Genomic DNA, 25,320 nt, shown 5'->3' with positions numbered 1-25,320 from the left:
TGGATAAGCGGTTACAGATAATGAATGAATGAAAATTAACAATCAGATTTTTAGTTATTATTGCATTTTGAAAAAACAATATTTATGACTTTTTAAAATAATTTTAGCAAAAAAAAAAAAAAAAAAAAACATAATAAAACAATACATTTTTTTGGCTGTCCCGTTTAGTAGTAACTGGATATTCCAATAAATCATCTTCATACTGTTCATATATCTAGACGTTCTGAAATCCCTGACAAGTGTCCTTTTGGTGGTTTTACAAAAGGTCACACTGGCAGTTCATTAAAAACTGGACTCACATCTTCAGACTCGAAGACATGGCAGATCATCTTGTACTGGCGCTTTTCATCCTGGGCTGGGTCAGACGCCTCCATATTCTCCTGAGAGTCTGAGCGAGGCATTCTCCTCCTGGCCATCAGTACAACAATGTTCCCAATGTCAGCAATGTAGGAGATGGTCCTCAAGGGGTGGTCCATCATGGTCTCCTACAGAGCAGAAGAAAAGGTTAGATTCGTGATGGTTAAGCGGAACCAGTTCTTTAAACATGACATGATATTTTACAGAGATTTTACTGGTTACAATAAGTCCAAGTACTGTTGTGTAATATTAAAAGGTTACATGTCAAAAAATGTAAAAGAAAAAAAATAATTAATCAGACCAGGCTCCACTGCTCCACAGTCTAGTTCCGGTGCTTAAATGACCAATGTAGTTACTTTCAGCTGGGCAAAGGGGGCAGCATGGGCTTGTCTGTGGTTATGCAGCCACATAAGTCGCAAGCTGCACTGTGTTTTGCAATGTGTTTTGACAACTTTGTATCATAGGCTATATACATTTTTCTGACAGCCTAGCCTTTACTCCCCATGCACATGCGTGAGCCTAAGGTCGCCAGCTGCTTTCCTTGGGCTACTTCTGGTTGGTAAAAACCTCTGCATACTAGGAACACCCCACACGACCTGACAATCATTTACAGCCCAATTTATTCAAATCCTTGTCAAATATAGAGATCCTTACATGCCTACAGTTATTTATGGCAAATCAAAACAAACTTCAGCAATGGGCGTTTTGTCTGTAAGTTTAAAATGAAAAAATAAATGATGGGAGTTATACCTGGGAGTCTGCATTCAGCACTTTAATTCTCTGAGTGGAAATAAAGAGATCCACCTCAGTCATGGGCTGAGCTTCACCTTCAGGAGCCTGCTGACACAAAGGAAAGAGCACTAATCATCAGTCACTCCCTCAGCAAAGATCCACACAGGTTAGTCTGATACTAGTCATTCAACGAGAGTTAAATGAACATGTAGAAATAACAGAATTTTAATAGGGTCCAGGGGGGTAAGGCAAAGGATTTGCATAAGCTTGTTTTAATCATGGTATTGACGAGCTCTGAAAACAACATAGATTTTTCCATATCTGGAGACTCATTCATTTCAAACAAGGTGTAAAGATAAATCGCTTTCAGTGGAAACTCTGACAGCCAGAGGATTAGTTTCAGCTTCAGTTAGTGTGGTAGTTAGTATTAGTCTAAAATTGCCTTATTCATACATTGATGAATATGTAAATTACTGCATAACAAAAGCTGGTGTACAAGAAACACGCCTTGGAAAAAAACACACTCACAAACACAGGACATCACCTCAGAAAGAAAAGACTTTGGAAAGAAAAGAATGCTGTAGGAACCTGTATTTTCTGCATCCAGCAAAAACAGCTTCCTCTAATCTTATCTCAGCCACTATCTAACCATCTGTTTTAATGTAAAGACTGCATTAATTTCTGATATGGATGGAAACAAATGACAGACAGACTCCACAGACAGACATCTGACAGGTTTATGTCTTGTTGCTGGATTCAGAAAAAGAGTAAACTACAGAAAGGCGGGCACTAAGAATGCAGAAATGTCGATACCAGGCAAAAAGAAAGAGAAAGAGGAAGAAGAGATATAAATATAAAAAGCAAAACACCAATCAATGAGGATTTACTGCACCTTCTTCCTGTTTTTGGCTAATTTCTGGGCCGTCTGCTTAGCATGGAACAAACAGAGACAGGAACATAGTTAGAGTGAGACAGAGCCCAGCTGACACAATTTGCACTGCTAAGTGCATAGAAATACAGTAGATTTAGGGAACCTAATCAGCTGTTACTTCAAACATGGGCTTGAGATATCCACCACATGCTGGCTCTTTGCTGAATCGTAATGGGATCTGCATTTATTTTTAAGTGAATGCCCCTTTCCTCCACCAGGTGGCTTACTTGCCCTTTCCTCAAGAATTCGGCTGGTGTTACATTACAGAACACCCTCTGAAACAAAAGAATGACTGCAAAAGGCATAGAGGAACTCCGCTGAAAATTAGATCAAGAGCTAGTTTGTACATGCCAGTGTGTAAAAATAGATCAAATAGAGCATGAAAGTGAGACTCGCGTCACAGCGACTGCCGTGTCACTGTCTGTACTTGGGAATCTCTCTATCCTTCACTGTCTCAGAACTCATTTTTAACATGGCATCAGACCATCTTGTAGAACATGAGCTGTGGCAGAATGTCACTGCATGTGAATAATTAATAGGTGGAGGTGTGTTAGCTCTATTGGAGGACAGGAGGGGGGTTTGATATGGGAGGACACTAAACATTATCTGACGATACAGCAGAGCTTCCTCCATACAAATAAACCCTCTATTGTTTCGTCATATGTAGAAGAGTAAAACTGTAAACTTTCAAACGAAATCAAACCAGACATTCGTATCCTTTCAAATAATAGGATTGTACTAATAAAACAATTAGGGCATTGTTGAAAAGTTTTGAGTATTGGATATGAAAACTACATTTGAATCTTCTTGCCCCAGTTATAATTTGAACAATTCCAGATCAGAAAAGGTCTGGAAAAAGTCAGTACTGCAGTGGACGTGTTCAAACAGGGTTCATCAGCAGACCTCTGGGTGGGTTCTGAGTTTGCAAGGGACCTGGTGCAGTTTGTTATTCATCACCACCTACTACAGTGGTTAAAATGCAACAAAGGTTTAGCTCTGATGAGGTGGGGCGTTTTCAGTGTTTTAGTCTGGTTTTCATTATGGTTGAACAACATATTTTCACTGTCAAGCTGACAACAACATTGCTCAGATTTAACAACCTGATCATTTAAGTTCTCTTCAGGGATGATGAAGCACTAAATATAAGACCCCCTTTTATGCTACCTGTCTGTAAAGTGAATGTTTGTGCTGAAAATTTTAGTGAAGCGATTGTTTATTTTATCGTTATTCAAAGCCAAACAGCAGTCTTGACGGGCTTTATGCGTGTTATAGCTGTCCAGTATTCACCATGTCTGTATATACAATAATATCTAAGGCTCAGATCAGTTAATCTAGCAGCACTGAGCAACTGAATAGGTTTAATTTCACAATTACACTAATTCCACTCCATACAGAGATGTTCTGATGGTGCCGACACATGCTGAGAAAACACAGAATGGTGGTGCTGGGCTCACTGCACCATGAGGCTGACTAGGAGAATGGCTGCCTATTGCCGCAGGAGGATGAAAAGGGGGTGAAGTGGCAAACGTCTGCAGTCCTTCGGGATTGAGGCAGTCAGTTGAAATTGATCACCATTGCACAGAGGAATGTTACAATTACTGCTTAATTATTCTTGTTTTGAGAAAGAGTAACTGGTGTAAAAAAAAAAAAAACAACTGCTTTAAATCTTTGCAAACATTAAGCCCTTTCTCAGATCCTATATATCACCTTTGCTTCAAACTGCTAGCAACATCCTAATATTAGGACAACAACAATTAAATATAAAAGAGGCAATTCCTTATCACTCTATCAACATCCTTTGTCCTAAAAATGTCATTCTGGATTTCTGAGAGCATGTCTGCTTATCCTGAACACGTATGGTGTTTTGCTGAGAAAAAGACAAGAAAAAGCTGAAGTTCACTCAAATTCAGTTTCTCAGGAGAGTCTGATCTCAAAGATGCAAAACCACAGAGCCACAGCTGTCTCACCTTGATGCGACTGACAGCCTCCTGGGCCTGCATCATGCGTACATTCTTTGAGGGCGTCTTGTCTGAGAGCAGCTGCGTCGAACCCAGGTAGTTTGCAGCAAAGATGATGCCATCAATGAGGTCCTCTGGGTCACAAGGGCCTGGAACTGAGGCAAGAGGAAGATTCCAAACAGTGTTTAATAAAATAAACAACTATATTCTTCCCTGAAACTACTACTACTACTACAAAAATATTAATAATGTTTAAAATATGATTAAAAGAGATGAACTGTGACAAAATATGGAAAACATATAAGAAATCATCATCTAAAAGGTCTTGCCCTTCCCCTGCAACCGGACATTTTCATGGGTGTTTCCTTACTTTTGAGTCATGCTGTATTTCCATGCTTGTAGTCAAAACTCACCTTCCACATATGTTGGGAATGAGGCAAGGCTCCTCCTTGACTGCCATTTTAAGAACAAAAGCAAACAAAAGTCAGTTTTGTATCATGTCACAAGATGTAAACCAATCAGAACTAGACATACAGTAAGACAAAATAAAGTGATAATGAACTAGAAGAAGGTTTTTCTGCACCCAGTGTAAAGGTGTGCCACCATTTTCCTGACCCAGAGATTCCAGAACAGCCATCAGAAAGCAAAAAATTAATTCTTCATTGCTCTACTAAGTCAACATCATTTCAATAGTTTATTATTTCAATGTTTTGGAAGTAACATCACTAACATTAATGTTGGCAAAACTAATCACACTGATTAACAGAACAGCTATGCATGACTATGCTTAACCATGGTGTCAGCCAGTCTGAATTGTAGGTTTTGATATTGTCTACTTTATATTTTATATTCAATGATGTCCAGGCTGTAACCTGAGTGTGGGAATGGATTGTACAGTGAATGTAAAGATTTTAAAACAGTAACTATGTCAATTTTCACACTTATCAAAAACAACTGTTCAAGTCTCCATCACCGATCTCCCAGTGAGATGCAGCAGATATTAATATGGCCAAAATTGACAAACAACAAAAAATAGATATATAATAATACACACTCATACATAAAGATGTGTTTTTGTCTGTATCTTTTGTGTAATTATCACCAGTACACCTCTTAGACACACACGCTACACTTCTCTGTTGCTTATGACTGTTCACAGATGCTTCTGGAGGCCCGCCTACCTCTTTGCTGGCAGGAGATGGGGACTCAAAGCTGTCACTTCCCTCTTGCAGAGGTAGGTGGCGGCTGGAAGACTCCGCCCCCTGTGGTGAGGTGGAGTCTGAGCCTGGGGACTTGACAAAGGGAAAGAATATATATAATATATATAAGAAATATATTGGAGTAGAACATGTAAAAGCGCAAGCATGTATCAATGTATAAAGAATCGTCTGGTAAATAAAACACACTGCAATGTTTATTTAAAAATAACAAACAGATGATGGTATGAGATCAGATGAATTTATGCAAATAATTTAGACAATAAATATTCATATAAATTGAAACAGTACTAAATATCACATAATTGTAATGAGGACACTGTTTAAGAAGATGCAAGATTTCCAAGAGAGAATAAAAAAAACATCTGCTAAAGCCCCTACACTGTTCATCAAGCCAGCAGAGCAGAGGACTAGTGTTAGCCAATGCCAGATTTACATCTCACAGGTGAAACTGAGTCACATATTCAGAAGAAATACCTCGTAAAAACAAGAAAACCAACGACTCACTGGTTCATCGGCACGAGAACAGATTAACATATTGAGATAAATCTATGATCTGGAGTGTTTTTCAGGAACATTAGATTTCTTTACAAAAGTGGTGTATAAATGTTACAATTAATTAAATGTGTTTTCATTACGTAATTACACAAACATTTTTATAGCTAAGAGAACAAGAAGTTCTTGCTCACAAACCATTAATCATTAAAAAGATCCAAAAACAACCAAAACCAAAACTGACTTTGAACCTAACCTTGTCAGTGTTGTGATGGTCAACCTGGTACATCCAAAAGTTCTCCATAACAGAATGAAGCAAGTAGCAAAAATTAAAGCAGAAAACGTGTGCAGTGCGAGAAGCAAAGAAGCCTGGGGGCAAACAAAAGGTCTGACTAAATAAAATGAGTGCTGCTCTCTGGTAGCCTGTAGACAGATCAGAATTCACTGTAGCATGGGACAAGAGAGAGCTCCTGTTACAACCCAACACCAAAGATGACTTTTTTCAACTCTACTGCATCCATCCATCCATCCATTATCTGTAACCGCTTATCCAATTTAGGGTCGCGGGGGGTCCAGAGCCTACCTGGAATCATCGGGCGCAAGGCGGGAATACACCCTGGAGGGGACGCCAGTCCTTCACAGGGCAACACAGACACACACACACTCACACCTACGGACACTTTCGAGTCGCCAATCCACCTGCAACGTGTGTTTTTGGACTGTGGGAGGAAACCGGAGCACCCGGAGGAAACCCACGCAGACACGGGGAGAACACACCAACTCCTCACAGACAGTCACATGGAGCGGGAATCGAACCCACAACCTCCAGGTTCCTGGAGCTGTGTGACTGCGACACTACCTGCTGCGCCACCGTGCCGCCCTACTCTACTGCATAATAAAGAAAATATATAATTTTCTTCTGTGTCACAAGTGTCAACAAAAAGCTAGCACTGATGATATGTCAAAAATGTACAATCATAAACAAAACTTTAATATTTGATAAATATGATAATTCACTTTTTGTGTAGGTTTGTCTGAGAATTTGACACATCATTTACCCATTTGATTGACTTTCATTCATATTTAACATCTTCCCAGAGAGCAGAAATATGATGGTCAAATTTGTCTCACTTTTGGCACTTATGGCTCATGTTGTGAGTCAGACGTGGACTTGATTCCATGAGCTGAGCTTGACATAATTTATGGCACATGTTGTGCGCACCAGCCATTTGGCCCAGATTTGTTCCACAACACACCTGACATCTGGCCCATTTAAGGACCTGTGGCAAATAAGCATCGCCATTCAAAGCCAACTGTGGGCCATAAGAGGCCTGCAGATGTGCCACATTTGGGCCACATTTGTTGCAATCTGTGTTCAAGCTTTGTTCAATTAAGTAAGGCCAAAATCATGCTCTACTGGACTCAAGAGCACAGAGTTTACTAACACTTGAGTTTAGTGTTTAATAAAACTGGCAGTGTTTATACTAATCTCAATATTTTCAGAACACTAATTTAATTCATCCTTATATTGCAGTAATATCTTTACTCTTTCATGGGAAAAGCAAATCAAACTTCACTGTGGTGTCTAGATCAGAGGTTAAAACAACAGGGAGATTTGTTAAAAGGGCAGTGCAAGATCCATAAAGATTCCAGTCCTTTTACTCCTCCCCTCTTGAAATTATAATGTGTTAAAATATACAAATATTTACTAGGATTTTTTTTCAGCTGGTATGGTCTTTGAATACTACTGCAAAGCAGAGGCTCCTTGTAACATATCAGCTCCATAAAACTCATCACATAAATAAGCATAAATAAGTACTTTTCATACTGCCAAGACACTGTGAAGGAAAGCTGTTTTTTCTTTCCTACAGTGTTATGTGAGTCTCATTGAATTATTTACACGCAGTCTCTTTCAGTGTCTCTCACCAGTGCTAAATAAATTATACCATGGAAGGAAAAAGTAAGTCCTGTGATGAACTTGCAGTGGAATATGGCTGCACATGAAAGCAGACAACACAGTAGTGATCTAAGTTTCTTGATGTTTCAGGGAAATAAGAGAAACTCTCTGGCTTTACAAAGTGTTTATTTTTTTTATTATTATTGCAAAACTTTCAACCAGCTGAAAGGCGTCACGTCCCAGTGTAAGGAATGGTGTAATTGGTGACCAAAAATACAACATAAAACAATCTTTTTCCTGTCTACACAACCACAGAAAATCTTAAAAGGCAATGCTTGTGTAATACTCATTTTGCTGAGAGCTTCAAACATAACATTTCATTCATTCCATATGCAGTATTGGCTTCTCTCTGGACCACACAAACATTTTGTATTCCAGTGCAGCTGTAAAGGCACCAAAGCACCAATAGATCTAGCTGTCTTACAGACAACTGGCATTAAATGAAAATTTTAGCCGGTGAGTAAGACTGAGACAAATGCTGGTAATCAATTAGCATCACCAAAGGAGCCGTATGGGAGATGTGGGTACCACCGCAATGTGTTTGTACAGCGACAGGGTATCTAATTTGCTTGTGAATTACAAAGAGACTTACTACATTCAATAGACAGCTCAAGTGTATAAACTGTGTGTGACAGGACAGAAGAAAGGACATGAAGTGTCCTAAGTACCAAAAATAGCATTATAACATTCAGCAAGGACACAAGATAAATACTAAGCAAATGAACATTGGTTTTCATTAGAATTTTGCTAGTACCGTTGTTAAATGAGACCTCTGTCTCTCCCTTCGGTCTCTCTTATCAGGCAAGCCCTGTCGTGACTGAGGTAGTAGTCTGATCCATTTGCATGCACTGGTCATGTGTTTCTAACACAGAATACAGATGAACCCTGCCAGCTTGGGGAGAAGCAGACCCATTGCAATATGTATGTCTTCAATTTTCTACAGGCAGGCAATTTGGCCAGGCACCACTTGCAGTCTGAAGAAAAGCTCGGGTCACAGCACATTGAGGATGAGCGAGAGAAAAGTGAAGACCCAGGGAGTACAACAAGCATCCAGAGACAGCCTCGATTCGTCTGTGAATCTTACCAAAAGCAATCTCCTCTCTTTTCAGGAAACTGAATATGTTTGGATCTAAGGGTCATAAAGTGCAAGTCTGTAAGTAACAGGACATATACAAGGACTTTCTGTTATTATAGAGCAAAATATGCTTTTATCTTGAAGATATAAAGTAGGGATGTCCCGAGCCGATCTCAAAAATTGGTATCGGGGCCGATCACAGGATTATTTTACTGAGCTGTATCGGCTTTATTGAGCTCAATCTTAAGTCACATTCTCCATATCCTCTAGATGGCAAGCTCACACTCCCACCTACTCCTGTAGCACGCTTTGTAAATGTTGTGACTCTGCTGGCCATCGTAGCAGACTGTTCCTCACAAATGCCATCCTGAAGTTCACTGGTGTTTGTGTCATTGTAAATATCACATCTACAATATAGATTCTATTCATTACCCATTCCGTGGATAATAAACATATTTCTGTTTGTGTTCTTTTCGTCCACATTCTCATCTCTGTTACAGTTACTCATTTCCCGTGCATTAATCCTAACACACACCTCATTCTGTTACGGCTCAACCATAGACTGGGTCGTAACAACACTCCCGTGAGTCAAATTCAGAGATGGAGTGTGAGGGGACGTGACTGGTCGCTAACCATCCACAAAGGAACACTTATCCCCTTAAAGGAACACTACGCAGGATTTTTTCATTAAAATTACAGCTTCAAAAGCTTGTAATGCTCCACTGACCTGTAATAGGGAGAATAAAGCCTCTGTTGTAGCTACTCAGGGCTCAGAACTGCAGAAAGTGCCCTTTTGGAGGAGGAAAAGCAAACACTCAATCCCCCTTGATTTCTGGATAGTTTTGTGAAATTTATTTAAACTCTGCAACTGAAGTGGGTGCCTAGGAGCAAAAAAACAAAACTTACCTAGGGGTCTTTTAATGGAACTTGGCAGAGATTTTAGGAAAGCACTGTGCTGTGGCATGTTTACACAGGCAGGGAAATTACAGTTGACAAAAATTAGTCTTTGTAAAACGCAGCAATATCACACCGTATCCTAGATGTTTTCATACATATTTTTTGTATTTCAAACAGCAAAGTGTAATTGAACACCTCAGTTAAATGTTTAAAGTCATGTTTCATACTTGGTCACAAATCTTTTGCAATCAAATGTTTGAGGTCCAAAAGCCACAAACATCACCAGACATTGGACATTTTCAGTTCCTGCTTGTTTTGAAGGTGCTTTATCAGCGGTCTCACATTCAGCATTAAAAACTCCTGCTCTCGTCAAACATAACAGTAACGTAACAAACATAATCAGTAAGTCAAGTGAGTGATGCCATCACGCTTGACAGAACATTCAACTATATCTTATCCCTATTACTTCTGATCAAGAGGTTATTTTCATAGTGAAAATCAGGTGTTGCATATCCACATATCCATTACTGCAGTCTTCCAAGGTCTGTCAGGATGTTTAACTATATTTAGCTGTCCCTGACCCATTCACTTTCAAGAAAATCAAAATAATGTAAATATGCAATAGGGGTGGGCGATACGGCCCTAAAATTACATCAAGATATTTCAGGGTATTTTGGCGGTAACAATATTTTATTTATTTTAAGAACACACTATTGCATCGAAATAAACGTTATATTAATATTAACTACATTAAATTAACGATATATTTCTTATTTAAATTATATTTAATTATATTTTATTTTAGTAGAAATCTAACAATATTAAACATTCAGAAGAAACAACAAATACATTTGTAAACATTTGCTTATTTTGTAAACAACCCTCTTTTTGAGCAAATTTTTGAACACAGGGCAAATCAAGCATATGGTTAAGAAAACTACTGATGTAAATACATTACATACTAACTCACATCAGGCCCATCTACATACATTCATTCATTATCTGTAACCCTTATCCAATTCAGGGTCGCGGTGGGTCCAGAGCCTACCTGGAATCATTGGGCGAAGGCGGGAGTACACCCTGGAGGGGGTGCCAGTCCTTCACAGGGCAACACACACACACGCACATTCACTCACACCTACAGACACTTTTGAGTCACCAATCCACCTACCAACGTGTGTTTTTGGACTGTGGGAGGAAACCGGAGCACCTGGAGGAAACCCACGCGGACACGGGGAGAACACACCAACTCCTCACAGACAGTCACCCGGAGCTGGAATCGAACCCACAACCTCCAGGTCCCTGGAGCTGTGTGACTGCGACACTACCTGCTGCGCCACCATGCCGCCCTTCATCTACATACACCCTTAAATAATTTAAGAATCTACAAATTATCTTCATGGAATTTTTTACTATGCAATACACATTTAAATTTTCCACTTCTGAAATCTTAACTGCTTTCTGAACAACTGAACTGAGCTTGTAGAACTGAAACACAATGCTGAGCCTAAAAAGGCAAAATCAAAAATGTAAAATTTATATTTAAGTCAACTGAAGGTTTTTGAAGCTCAAGTAAGTAAAGGGTTTGCATGATCTTCACATGAAATACATGACATTAACGTGGTGCGTTAATGTGGCATGTCACATGGTAGCTTCAGTACTTAAAATAGCTAAAAAAAAAAGATGACCAAGAACACCCTGTGAGGATGACGATGCTGTTTATTTTCTGTACTCACATCTCCCCCTAGTGACGGCTGTAGGTCAGACTCCACTGTGGGGCTCAGGTCCTGCCTCATTACCCAGATGGGCTCTTTGGGCTCGTCAGGCGTGTACGGTGAGCGCACTGTCCTGGTCTTCACCTCTTCAATGGCCTCCTTGATGTCCTTGATGGCCAGAGAAATAGCATCCCTCTTCTGCTGACTGTTCCTAGCTGTAACTGGTTCCTCAGACGGGCTGCTTACAGGTGTCCTACCTTCCTCTCCTTTTCCCTCCACACCTGGGGTCTCCTGCAGCTTGCCCTCCTCCGTCTCAGCTTGCCCATGGTGCTCAGACTCAGGCCACTCATCTTCTTCTTCCTCGTCCTTGCCCGTTCCTGCAGCAGCACGCTCAAGACTTTGTGAACTCAGGCTCTCCTTCACCTCTGCTACGATCTGGTCGATGTCCTCATCTTGCTCACAGCTGTCAGCACGAGGATACGGTGCAAACTCTGCCTCCTTCTCTGGGCTGTCTGACTCACCATCTGAGCGTTCATCATAGTGGTGTAACCTGGAGCCCACAGCCTCCTGCTGCTGGTATGAATCTCGCTCAAACAAACGAAAGTTGGCTCTCTGTCGCTGCTGTGGCTTCTGGCCTTCGGTCTGTGTCCCAGGGGCTTCTGGGATCTCCTCGTACACATGTTCCTGGACGCTGTATTCGGCATAGGGTTCAGAATAGGGCTCGTCTTCAGCCTGAGTTTGGCTCTCTCTGCCTGGCCCACGGTACACTGGCTGCGTATAAACGTAATTGGAGTAGTTAGGGTTGAGGGCCTCTGCGTCGTGCCTGAGGGGCCGCTCTGTGTTAGGAAGAGGCTCACGGGGTAGTGGTGGTGGCTGGGGAGGGTACTGGGCCTGTGCATGAGCTGGTCCTGCAGGCTGTTGTTCAGACTCAGCACTCTCTGTGTATTCTTCAGCCTCAGGCCTCAATGGGACACCATACGTGCCCTCATCCTCAGGCTCCACCTCCAAAGCCATGACAGCATCACCTTCTGCCCGATCCGTGTGGTTATGAAAGCCACTTTCGGTGCTGGCTGATCGAGCGAGTGCATTGCCACCATCCTCATCCTCTTCAGTCTGCTGCTGCTGCTGCTGCTCCAACCTTTGCTGCTCAGCCCTCTCTGCCTCCCTCTGCTGCCTCTCCCGTTGTCTCTGCCTCTGCTGCTGTGCTCGCAGTCGTGCCTCTGTATCACCCTGCCGGCGGTAGCGTGTCACTGCAGGCCGTGGGATAGGCTGCTGTGTATGTTGCTGCTCCAGATCTCCCTCTTCGGGTGTCCTGCGGGAAGTGCGTGAGCGGCCAGACCCCTCAGAGCCCTCGTATCTGCGGTAGCGCTGGGACCCAGGCTGCCCCTGGGCATTTTCTCCACCTTGGCCATTGTGGTGGTTGCGGGAGCGGCCAGAGTTGTCATGGCGTCTGCGGTGGGAGGGAGGCTGCTGGCCTTCAGGGCCTCGCCGCTCCAGGTCTGCTTCAGCCACCTCACTGAGCTCCTGGCCCAGTGTCGCCTCCTGGTGGCTCATGGCTGGAAAAGGAGGTCTTCTACAAACTCAGCATCATCTCCACCAGGCCAGGCTCCAATCAGCTCAAGAGAAATCTGCAAAACAAGAGGAAGTAGTTAAAGGTCATACATCACACTACATACCTGGAACACCTAATAAAATCCGACCCTTTAATTTTATAATAATATGTTGAATCCCAAACGAGGATGGTAAGGTTTGGTATGTCCATGAACTCTACACATGAAGTTCTGGAAATCACTTGAATTCAAGCATAGTGTATTCAACTGCTTGGCATATCCCATAAACTAGGACAGTAATCTTCATTGGCATGCCCTCTGCATGACATCCTCACTGATTGGCTGAAGCAATACACATTGGAAAGACCCAGACTGACTGGAGATAAGGCAGTCACATGAATTAGTGAAATCACATTTAACCCACTGCAAAGCTGTCTGCCCCATTTTAACTACATTCATCCACACATAGTATCTAGAGAAGAAAACAACTAAAGGGAGTATTACACTGTGCTGACAGAAGCAGGCACTGTTTGTGTTTAATACAGAAATTATGGTCTAGTTCTGTATACACACAGCTCACATCTTCATTCAGCACATGGTGTCCTAATAGAACATACTGTCTGTGTGTATTTAGATCATTACACAAACAAGAGAGTGAGTTTCTTCCAGCAGCCACACATCTTCAAATACAAAATATGCAGAAAACAATCTGGATGAATCATCTTAATGAATATATTTTTCCTGATGAGCTGTCTTGTTGTCACAGATAGAGCATTATGGTCATGTCAGTGATGAGTCATAATATTGTTATCTTACACTACATAAGTGTAAGTGACTGTGAATGAGTGACTCACAAAGGAAGCACCAATGCAGATCTAAACTGCAGCCAAATTTTAACAGAAAATGACAGAAGTGCTTTATAAAGCAGCTAATCCTGATACAGTGTGTACATATACATGTAGATATATCCCAGAGGCAACACCTCCTCTTATTAGTCACAGGAACGAAAACAAACCACCCAGTGTGTGTGCGCACACACACACACACAAACAAGATATTCTGAGAAGTCCGGTTGCCACGGTGATATGCGCCACCGGTAAGCTGCTACCGACTGGTGTGTTCACACACTGTGGAAAATCCATGAACGCAGACATGAATCTGAATAATCTTGAACAATAACATTACTTTGATAAAACAAACCAAATTCAATCTCAGCATTAGGACTGCTATTGATTTTGCACATCTAAAATTACAGGATACACATCTTGGCCCTGACCACCACTTTCAGAACACATTTCAACAAACACCCGAATACTGCATGCCTGTATTGGTTTATTGGTGTTATATGGTACTAACTAGGGCTGTGCCAGATCGTATTGTTCGTGATATCGTCACAATTATTAAAACGATTTAAAAAATTAAATACTGTGATAACACTAATATTCTGACTTGTTTATGCAATGGCTGAATTATGTTGAAATAGTGTGTTCCTGAAATTATTAAAAGCATTTATCAGTGTTTTATCATATCGCCAACAATATCGTTATCGCCCAAATACTCTGAAATACAGTGAAATTATAACTCCCACCCTAATAACTGTCCATTTAATTCCTACCTGGAATCACTGGGCGCAAGGCAGGAACACACCCTGGAGGGGGTGCATTCACAGGGTGACATTCACACACACTCTCACAACTATGTACACTATTGAGTCGCCAATCCACGTACCAACATGTGTTTTTGGACCATGAGAGGGAACCCACTGTGACACTACCTGTTGTGCCACCGTGCCGCCTGGGTGCAGCATTATTAGGTTTATTATCTGTAATGTGCACTATGTAAGGAGTGACAGGCAAATATAGCTGTTTATAAATGTTACAGTTCTTTAAATTTAATGTCTAAATGGGGATTATAAGTGTTAAAAAGGCAATAAAATCATTTAAATATCTCATCATTTGTTTGAATTGTGTCTTTAAGTAATAAATTAATACCAAATATCGCACCTTCTATACACAGTCACCTGCAACACATGGATAATAATATTAATAATAATAATATAATATAATCTGACAAGTAACCAAAGAGTATGACAGTTCTTTGGTATTTTATTTTTATTTCAAATACATAATATTTTCAAATACATAAATTTAAGAAAATCTGCATACAATGTGATTAACATCTGCCACACTTTGAAAAGTCTGTCCAAAATACATTTATTTATTCAGGACACTATACTGTATTTAATGTAGTGCACTGGGGCATTACAATTGTCTGCTCTCAAGCTTTTACTTCCTTTCAAACTTTACTTTTTTTCTGATCTATGAATATGCATATCACGCTGCATATTTTCAGCACAGAAACAACACAGAAATCTTTGTACACTGCATATTTCAAGGAGGGGGAGAGGGAGAGGGAGAAAGCTAGAGAGAGAGAGAGAGAGAGAGAGAGAGAGAGAGAGAGAGTAGATAAAGTCTATCTTTAGCATGAATAGAGATGAAGGTCAGAGATAAAGGCAAGGCTAACAGGTAAAAACTGACAAACCAATAAATAACTGATCTTACTAAAACACAGATGTACCTTTCTGGCCCCAACCCTCCGTCTGGCTTGTTTCTCTCTCTCTCTCTCTCTCTCTCTCCCTCTCAGGCCTGCATATTAATTGAGAGGGGAGAAAAGCAGGTAGTATCATGCTATGACCTTCTCTTTCCTCATCATGCTTGGTGCTACAGGAACACACATTCAAATGGTCAGCTCTGAAGGACAAAGCAGATGCTGCCAACTGCCTTGCTCCCGGCTGAGAGCAGGCAAGGGCTAAAGGACATGACATGATTCAGGCTCTCTTAGAACTTAATGCAAGTATGCAATGTATACAGTGTTTATGTGTATACAACTGATATATGAGTACTTGTTTAATTGTGTGGTGATTGTGTTGTTTTAGATTTTGATATTCTATTATTAACCCTTACAGGTATAGGGCTAGGCAAATTAGCTAACATCCATGTTTATATATGTAAATATATATAAAAAACAAATCCCTGTTGCATACATTGTAAAGTTTAGTAGTTATTTGGAAGACTGAGAAGCATTGCTTTTTTTTGGGAAAGAGGCGCTTCGAGGTATCCAGATCTGCAAGGTTAGCTATGTTTTTGAACAAGGTAACTTTCACACTCACACAAACCCAAAGCTGGGAGGAGTTATGGAGGTACTGCAACATTAACAGATAAACAGGGTTTGACAACTACTCTGCTACTCCAATAAAGTTCTAAGAAGCCACTGCACAAATACCAACCCATCATATTATAGATTACGTAGAAGAATGCTTTAACATGTTCCGACCAAAAAGAATTTGACTGATGGAACACATAAAATGTTCACTTGTGGAAACTAATGTAAATCAAGCTTCTTCAAGTTTCATTAATGCAATTTGTTGACTACACTCTACAAGTACCTACACAGGAAAATTTAGCTGTTGCACAAACTCAAACAACAAAAACTATTAATATATATTTTTAAATACATGACGCTTGGCAATAAATAACCATATACTGCACACTCTTTACATACTGTTTACATCTGCAAAATTACATCCAGTGCAAGTGCCCAATGACTAAATGGAAAGAGCTGCAGGGACATCATTATCATATAGAAAAGGTCATCAACCATGCTTTAGGATACCTACAGGCCAGTTGAGTTCAGCTGCATGTATAATCCAACTAACCTCATTTGTCTAATTATTGCTTTCAGGTGTCCTTGTGTTGGAGAAAGAGGTGTGATTACAATTGGAGTTAAAACCTAAAGGAAGGTAGTCAAATCTACTTAGGAGCATCAGTGTATAACCTCTGTCAAGGTAAAATGTAACAGATAAATGGTCCCTTTTGGTCCATGTGATACAGATTTTTAAAACCAGTAATCTTATCATATGAATTATTAAAAGATTTGTGTATTTTAATATAATCTTACATAATCATCAACCACTAAAAATACATTTTATTTTACCCCAACATTTCAACATTGTGATATAGTGTGTTAGTGGACAGTTTTCCTAGGTATAATAATTAGTATTTTGGTGAAGATCCCAAGTGAAAACTGAACCAGCTCCGAATCAGAAGGGAACTGTTGTGCTGTTTTCCAGAGAACGCGTTCATCTGTAACTTAAACACACAAATACAGCCACCAGCACTGTGCTGTCAGCCAGTCCCTTCTGATTAAGCATGGTTGCAGTCTCTCTCTATAATCGCTGGCACACACATGAACCCATACATAAAGATAAACACACTCATTCACATGCAACAGACAGATGCTTACTTCTACATTCATGCGTATAAGAAAAACGAAACACAACGATGAAAAGAAAAAAAAAAAGAAATGCATGGGCTTTGACAGTGTGGCGAGTTTGATTGAATCATTCCTTTAACAGGATTACCACTGGTGGATTTAAACGGCTAACAGCAGCTGATGTAAAATAGGCCCTCAAAAAATAGGGGGTGGGTGAGGCCTTATGTCTACAATGCACACTGAAACACTGGAGTAGTGTGTCTGGCTGGGTAGAGGCACTCACATCTAAACTGCTAAGTGAGGCCACTTTACTAATCAAGCTCCAAGACACTTATTTGAAACACTGTTTTATTTTAACAGAGCCTTATGATGAAGTAGATGACATCTTTATAAATGAAGCGTTTATCATGTCAAACTCCAAAGAAAACAATGTAGTAACTTAAAACAAAAACTACATAGATGACCTACTTTATTAATTTCTCATATCATCAGACAAGAGTCATGCACTTGAGTACCACGGTATATTTAGATATAATTATTACATTATGTTTTTCAGGTTTACATAAATAAAAAAAATAATAAATAAAATAGAATATAAATAGGAAAAAAGTAGTATACAGTTTTGTTAAACATACTACTAAAAATGCCCACACTTGAATATTCTATGCTCATTGTCCATTTTATCAGCTCCACTTACCATACAGGTGCACTTTGTAGTTCTACAGTTCCACACTGTAGTCTATCTGATGCCCTGCATATTCTGCCCTTTAGTTTGCGGATCGTTCTCAGCACTGCAGTGACACTGACGTACTGGTGGTGTGTTAGTGTGTGTTGTGCTGGTGTGAGTGGATCAGGCACAGCAATGCTGATGGAATTTTTAAACTGTTTGTCCATTTACTGAAATTAAATTATTAGAAATGCTTTCCTAGGTGGTCCAACATGTATATGCAATGTTAGGGATGGTAGTTCATCAGTTGCTTCACAATTTGTGTTGTTTATCCTCTAGTCCTTCATCAGTGGACAAAAAGACCCCACCAACAAGGTGCTTTTGGCTGGAAATATTTGGTTGGTGGTCTGCTCACCGTCCAGAAGTGACAATGAGCAACATGGTTCTTTATGGAACAGAAAGTGTTTCATCGATGGCATCGCTCAAACAACCTTTATTTTTATGAGTGCACTCTTAAAATACCAGAACCACACAAACTAATACAGCACTATTGTAGTCCTGTGGGGGTCATGACCATTGAAAAAGAGTGTGCAAGAAAAACCTTCTTTAAAGGAAAGCTACTAGAGTAGGTATACCCGTTCCTTTTTTTATCTAAACCAGGGCTGCTCATTCCTGGTCCTGGAGATTTCAGATCCAACAGACCATGCTGTAGTATTCAAATGTCCCTGAAGGTTGTTACCTGGATTAGGTGCGTTTGATTAAAGTTGGAGCTAAACTCTACAGCGTGGTATCTCCAGGAACAGGACTGGGCAGTCCTTTTTTTTATGTGTACATCATACATTCGTATGTAGGTCAAATGAAAAGTCAAACCAATTTTAACCCCGTCTTTTTAACTCCATAAAATTTTAAGCTGAAGAGGTTCTTGTGAATTTCATCCAATGTCTTGGGGAAATTTAAAAGAAGCTCTTAAGTAAGATATATTAGAATACCATGACCAATAAAGCCAATCAATGGTATGGATCTTCCATCCCTGTACCCATTCAGAGTTGCTCACATCTGCTTTCGGCAAATCAAATTGGACCTGCAATTTACCGTGACTGGATAAGCCAATAAAAACCCTCCAATATAGAACTAATTACATTCGTCTGAATAATGAGGAACACTATGACAATTACACTGAAGGTCAAGGACATTATGTCTGAGGCTACACACTTCTGCATAATTTCAACAGCGCTGCAGCATTCCTGACTGTGTTGAATTTCTGGGTATTACAATTCATACAAAAACTGAAGTCTCAGAAACTGTTTTGTAGTATGTGTAAGTTGGCATTTTAAAACACCTTGCATGTAAGGCTTCTTCTGAGCTCACAGGAATAAATCAAACAGAATAAGGAACAATGAAGCTTATAAGTAAAAAGTCAGGTTAATTTTGCACCTCATATGCAAAAATGGAAAGCAGTGCTTCAAGGCCACGCTCATACCTTTCATGATTAACTTTGTCTCTTTCGCCCTGAATACTGCCCTCAGGATATATACATTTCACTTCTGTTATTTCTTACAAGTAGTAGCTATTAAATGCCTACAGGCCAATTCTGTTCTCCCTAAGATTTGTTGTAGTACAATTCTTTGGGGATACAGATGCTGAATGCTAATCTCAGCTGTTACTCAGTGCAGCACATTGAAGTAAAAATATACTACTTCTTATAAGAACATATACAGATTAGAGAAATTCCTTGAGTATTCATGGTATTCAAGCAATTTTGAAATGTCAAAATGCAGTTCCTATTACTTATTTATTACAAATATACCACGTACAGAAATAACCTGATCCTAGATTAGTAATAATTATGGTTGTGTGCAAGTTGGTCTAAATGTGCCTTTGAACAATCTGTGCCTTAAATGACAAGCTGTGTCTGGAATCACATTTAACATCAACAAAAGGTTTACAGCAGCTAAACATTTTAAATTTTAAATTGATGCAAATGCTTTTGTTAGCTTTAGGTAATGGGTTATACAAACTGTTTTTCCTGAAAAGTTGGGACATTTTGTAAAATGCAATAAAACCCAGAAACTCAGATTTCATTCTGTTTAGGTCTACACTGTTGTTGCATGACACCTCAGACAGCATGACATGAGAAACTGTCATACTACAGCCAAGTGTGTTTGGAAGCACTCTGGAAATCTAAACAGATGAGATCCTATTTTACTTTCCCATGTAAAAAGCACACTAATGTGTACATCATTTTCATTTCACTTCCTCTAACAGGCTAAAAACCTTTCTTACATGCTGCTACCAATGTATTCTACATTCTCACACCTCTGGAATGAAAGTTTAAAATTAGAAAATAAATCGTTTGCAACATTGGAAAAAATAGAATTGAGAACTATAACATCTTACAGTTCTTAAAGTAATAGAGAGAAAAAGGCTCATGTAGACCTAACTCACAGCTCAACAGACATAAACACACAAATCATACAACAACCTGGGAGATTTAAATCGTTTTACTGTTTCTTTCAAAACCTATATTCTCATTTAGATGTTATATTTAAAGAAATATAAATGAGGAACGCTGCCTCATTTATTCGTGTCATGTCATGTTTATTCTTGTAAGTCAGTACAGAGGAGCAGGGGCTCTGTCCCATATTGTTTCATACTCCCTAGATAGTGAACTTCACAAATTATAAACCCAAGATGACTACTACAACACCAAGTACAATAAACGTTAGACAGGGAAATAAAACTTCTAGCTGGATACAAATGGTTATGTTATCCGACATACAACACACTACTTTGGGTGCAGAGACCTACATGGTGCACAACATAGTGTGGTGGGAGACATCTGAGGTTCAGCGTCACGTTTTCAGACAAGGAGAACTATTTGTTAAACTATCTGCCAAACCAGAGTACAAATGTAGCTAAAATAAGGCATAATTTAATTGGTTAAACATCTGAGGTCAGGGTCAGCCTGATCTGACTCTTTACCTCATAAACAGAGCGAAAATAATTAGAATTGATTACATGGCTTTTGCTTGTAATCTCTTATACGCTAAAACAAAACATGAGTGAAATAACCAGATTTCTGGAGCGTATGTATTTCCTTTGCATTTTATAAACCTTCACTCAGTTAAAACTTGGTGACACAGCAGCTGATGCAGTAGAGAATGCCCCTCTGTTCACAGCATGCTCCAACCCTGCAGATCCCAGATCTGTGGACTAAGTTGACTCCTGCTGTATCAGATGGCAACAACAGAGGATATGACTCAAATCCTGCAAGAATCTAGTAAAAGAGATTAAGGGAATACAACACAGGCACTCTGTCCTCTGTCAGCTTGTGCCTTCTTTTTTTTAAGTGTACACCATTAAATGCAGGCTTAAGGAGTCAGATTTTTACGAGAAGAAAAAAAAAAATACGCATGTCATGTGTTGAAAACAAACATGTATATTAACTGTGTCTTTCACCGAGCCATAAACTGAAGGTCTACAATGCTTCTTCCTCTTCCAGCGTCGGAATTTTGTGAACCTCAGTAAGAATGAGAACATTGATACAGTGCTGCACGTCTTCACTTCTTGAGTTCTTAATTAAGTGTGAATCTGAGATTTTGACTTAAACAAACACTTGGTAAGGTTTGATGAATTTGCTCCAGGGCTTCCCCAAAAGGGGGAGGGTGTAGTATTCATATATATGCAAACTAGTGTGGCACGGTATACCAATACTAGAAAAGTATCTCAATACTTTGTCATTAAAAACAATACCATACCCCATATAATGAGTACTGGTACCTTCGAGTTATTTAAAAACAAAAAAACCTGACTAGCACCAGTGACTTGAAACTTTAGCTAATTTTTATGGAAGAATCGCCGGTTGCGCAACTCGTTAGAACACCAGGAGTGACCATTAGCGTGAGAGACAGCTCTGCTACAGAGACACAGCTCCATCGAGCAGTGCAGTTGGTCCACATGTCAGCTTACACAGATCATAATGAGCTGCGAATGTGCAAAATGTGCTGCCAAAGACACCTTTGATTCCTTTTATGTTGAATTAAATCCTTCTTCTGAACTCCTGAACTGAGATCACATAATAGATTGAGGCATTCAGCTTTATTCAAATAGTAAACACATCTTACGAATGTATGACACAGGGCCAATATGGCATGCATTTGGGGCCAAAATTTTCTTAATTGTAACACCTGGACACGTAAAAATATTATGTGTCCAGATGTAAAATATGTACGTGTACAGACGGCAAAATATGACGAGTTAACGCCTCTTCACACCTTATAGCCAATCAGTGAACTCTAATATGAATATATCCGCATGGGAATAAGGGACATTGACAAAAGCTGTCAATGTGCAACGTTTGGCTTCTCATATTCATGAGACACTTACACATGTTACAACATATTGCCTACTAAATATGACACACATGTAAACATAGCATTACGTTATTTGCACGTGAGAGCACGCACTTCATACTCACTGTGCTCTTAACTAAAACGTAGGCTCATGTGACCATGATGTAATCTGTTTACTTGTTCGATAAAATGGCTCTTTTTGGAAATTTTCTTTTGAATTGCAGAAGAGTATTTGCGGACTGCACAAGCCTGGCCAATTCCAGACATGCTCCTGTAGATGTGGATCTGAGTACAGAGCCATAAAATTGGATTTCCGTTTCATGTACATGGATAAAATTGTTGGGACCTCTCCGTTAAAGAAATAAAAACTCACAACGGTCAGTGAAATAATTATATATTACCACCATCATCACTGCTTTCATGATCTACTATTACTACTATGATTATGTTAAGTTACGGTTGTGTGTAAAGCAATACTCTTGAATATGGCAATAAAAATATAACTAAATATTATTATTATTATTATTATTTTCTTTCTGACATTTCAAAAGTCTCAATATTTGAATGGTACACAGAGCTCGCTGGTAGGTACAAAGACATGTCACAGGTTGTCAGCATATATAACTGTATCATTTGAAGAATACTGCAAAAGAAACAATAACTGTTGCTGTAGTTGTGGAAGATTATATGTGCATACAGGCACTGTAATACACACATGACCATGGCAGTGTGAGAACCAGATAGTTTGCATGCTTATTTTAACTATGGTACAGGAAGAAAACTTCATGTCTAAATTATTATGGCTGCTTGTTATTGACCGAAATAACAATTATCGGTCTGGATCACTTTTAGAGTGTTTATAGATTTATTAGCATTACATTTAATATATGTGTATAAATACCGATTTTGCTTAATTTTTGTTTTATATTTTAAACTGTTTGTTTTTTATTAATGTAATTGCTTATTTAAATGAATAACCTAATGCTGTTTAACATACTAGTTTAATATTATAGCTGTTTAACTATAAATGTATATTTACATCATACTACAGATTATAAAGAAATAAAGAAGCAAGTTAAAAAAACATTCACGTTCACGTTGCAACTTTATTCAATGTGTAAGTAAATATCGCCATGACTGGCAGAATGTTGCAACTTTACTGAAAAGGCAAATATGTTGTACAATTACGTTTGCACACAAACAAATAAAAAAAACTAGAGATGGAATGATCAACGTTTCTGAGGCCGATTCCGATCCCTGATCACATTTCAGCACGATTGGCCGATAGCCGATACCGATCGAGGGTGGGGCTATATGCCACGGCAGGGCAACATGCAATTTTTAGCAAGCAAGACACGAAACTTGGTCTAAAATTGTTTATTACCATTTTTAACGAACTCATGTGAAACAGCATAATACAGAAAATTAGCAATAAATACAAAAATAAATACAAACAATGATTACTTTTAGACCATTCACTAATTAAAAAACAAAATGTAATTAAATGCAGTCAAAACTGCAGTCATTAGACTCTAGGTTATTTTAAATGAAAAACTGCAACCGTTAGTTTTGATTTATATTTATTTTTACAATTGTTTTAAAACAAACTTGAATTGTACACCAAAAAAATACAATACTGCAATTATTAAATTTAGACCACCAATTATTTTAACACGAAAAAACAGTATATTACATAAATACAGTCAAAATTGCAGGTATTAAACTCAGAACCTGGATTATTATAAAAACGAAAAATTGCAACCATTAAATGTAGATATTGAATTATTGTTATACAATAAATTTTAAAAAAATGTCTGCCTAGCGTCACTGAAATTGTGCAGTTAGGTCTTGTATGAATTATAGATTAAATAAAACAGCAGGTATAAAATATGGAAAGTTTGAAATTAAACAACCGGGCCTGTTTTAATGGGAAAAAGGCCCATCTGCCGAACTACTGCTTCTTAATGTTGAGTTTTAAAGGCATATTTCTTTTCACAAAGAGTAACATTTCAGCTTTCTGGGATGACCGTCTGTTCCTCTTTTCAGTGAGTATATTTGAAGTGACGCTAAACAATCTTTCACTATCCACGCTTGTGCAAGGCGCAGCGAGATAGGCTCGAGCAACTTCGGCAAGAGCGGGAAAACCGGCCTTATTGCTTTTCCAATACGCTAGTGCTTGCGCGCTCCGTGGGATGGTGGGCTCCGAAAAATAGCAGCGCACTTGGGATGTGATTGGACTGTTGCTCTCCTGGACCTCCATGCTTTCCTCCAGTATTTCACTGTACATGGCAGACAAGGAATCTATTCGTGATTTTTATGTTGGCTTGGCTGTGTTCATCTGACTTGGTCCTGGCATTTCTTCACCGGAACACGGCTCCCGTTTTGTTTGCGCAAAACCCTTAGGTGGGATATTAAGTACCGTATCAGATTAGTAGTGTTAAATGACTTTGTTTTGGTTCCCCCACGAGACACCTTGGTTTTACAAATTTTACAAAACGCCCTGGATGAGTCTGTGTCACATAAGGTAAAAAACTGCCAGACTGACGACATGTTTTCTAACAGTTCAGATAGGAATTGCAGGGACTTTACCGGGGAGGTTTTAAGGAGGCTCCTCCTGGATGAAACGCTAGCACGGGATTGGCTAAATTTGAGAAATATCAGCCGATCGCGATCTCATATTTTGATTAAAAATCGGCCGATACCGATACATAGCCGATCGATCCTTCCATCTCTAAAAAAAAAACCTCTTAGAAGTAAAAGTTATATCGTCTATAAACAAAGAAAATACCTCTGCAGACACAAAAACATGCTGCCTGTACACGTAAAAGAAATACGTCTCAATACATCAACACGCACATATTTTACGTCTTGACACGCATTAGAATTAAGACGATTTTGGCCCCAAATACATGCCATAGGTCTAAGGTGTGATTGGACCCAGAAATGGTGAAATGTCAGGTTACGTCACACTTAACAAGCTTATAACAGTGATTTTGCCGACCGCTCTCAGCTTGTAAAGAAAGTACATTACTTTTCCTAATGTTTTAGGTTTTTGCCATGGTATCGTTTCAGTATCGATATTGAGATGTTTAGACAGATATCGTATCGAAAGTCATAATTTTGGTATCGTGACAACGCTAACACA

At 39.3% G+C, this 25,320-nt stretch overlaps 1 protein-coding gene across 4 annotated transcripts in view; it reads right to left on the bottom strand.

The window, feature by feature from the left end:
* Positions 1-25,320, bottom strand: part of LOC136679137 (amyloid-beta A4 precursor protein-binding family A member 1-like) — a 44,806-nt gene that overhangs the window by 6,049 nt on the left and 13,437 nt on the right. The window contains exons 1-8 of one of the 4 annotated variants that reach the window (XM_066657446.1): positions 15,462-15,523; positions 11,356-12,962; positions 5,160-5,270; positions 4,392-4,431; positions 3,988-4,133; positions 1,982-2,014; positions 1,108-1,194; positions 300-485 (exon numbers count right to left, since the gene is read on the bottom strand). In XM_066657446.1, the coding sequence (XP_066513543.1) occupies positions 300-485; positions 1,108-1,194; positions 1,982-2,014; positions 3,988-4,133; positions 4,392-4,431; positions 5,160-5,270; positions 11,356-12,888 (2,136 nt within the window). In that variant the 5' untranslated portion in view covers positions 12,889-12,962; positions 15,462-15,523. Of the gene's footprint in view, positions 1-299; positions 486-1,107; positions 1,195-1,981; positions 2,015-3,987; positions 4,134-4,391; positions 4,432-5,159; positions 5,271-11,355; positions 12,963-15,445; positions 15,524-25,320 lie in introns of those variants that run through there. The other 3 variants (XM_066657447.1, XM_066657445.1, XM_066657449.1) reach the window with 3 other exon arrangements.

The sequence above is a fragment of the Hoplias malabaricus genome, chromosome Y, assembly GCF_029633855.1.
Source record: "Hoplias malabaricus isolate fHopMal1 chromosome Y, fHopMal1.hap1, whole genome shotgun sequence".
In the NCBI taxonomy this organism is placed as follows: domain Eukaryota; kingdom Metazoa; phylum Chordata; class Actinopteri; order Characiformes; family Erythrinidae; genus Hoplias; species Hoplias malabaricus.
The sequence above is the reverse complement of the archived record's forward strand: the minus strand, read 5'-3'. Positions and strand labels throughout refer to the sequence as shown.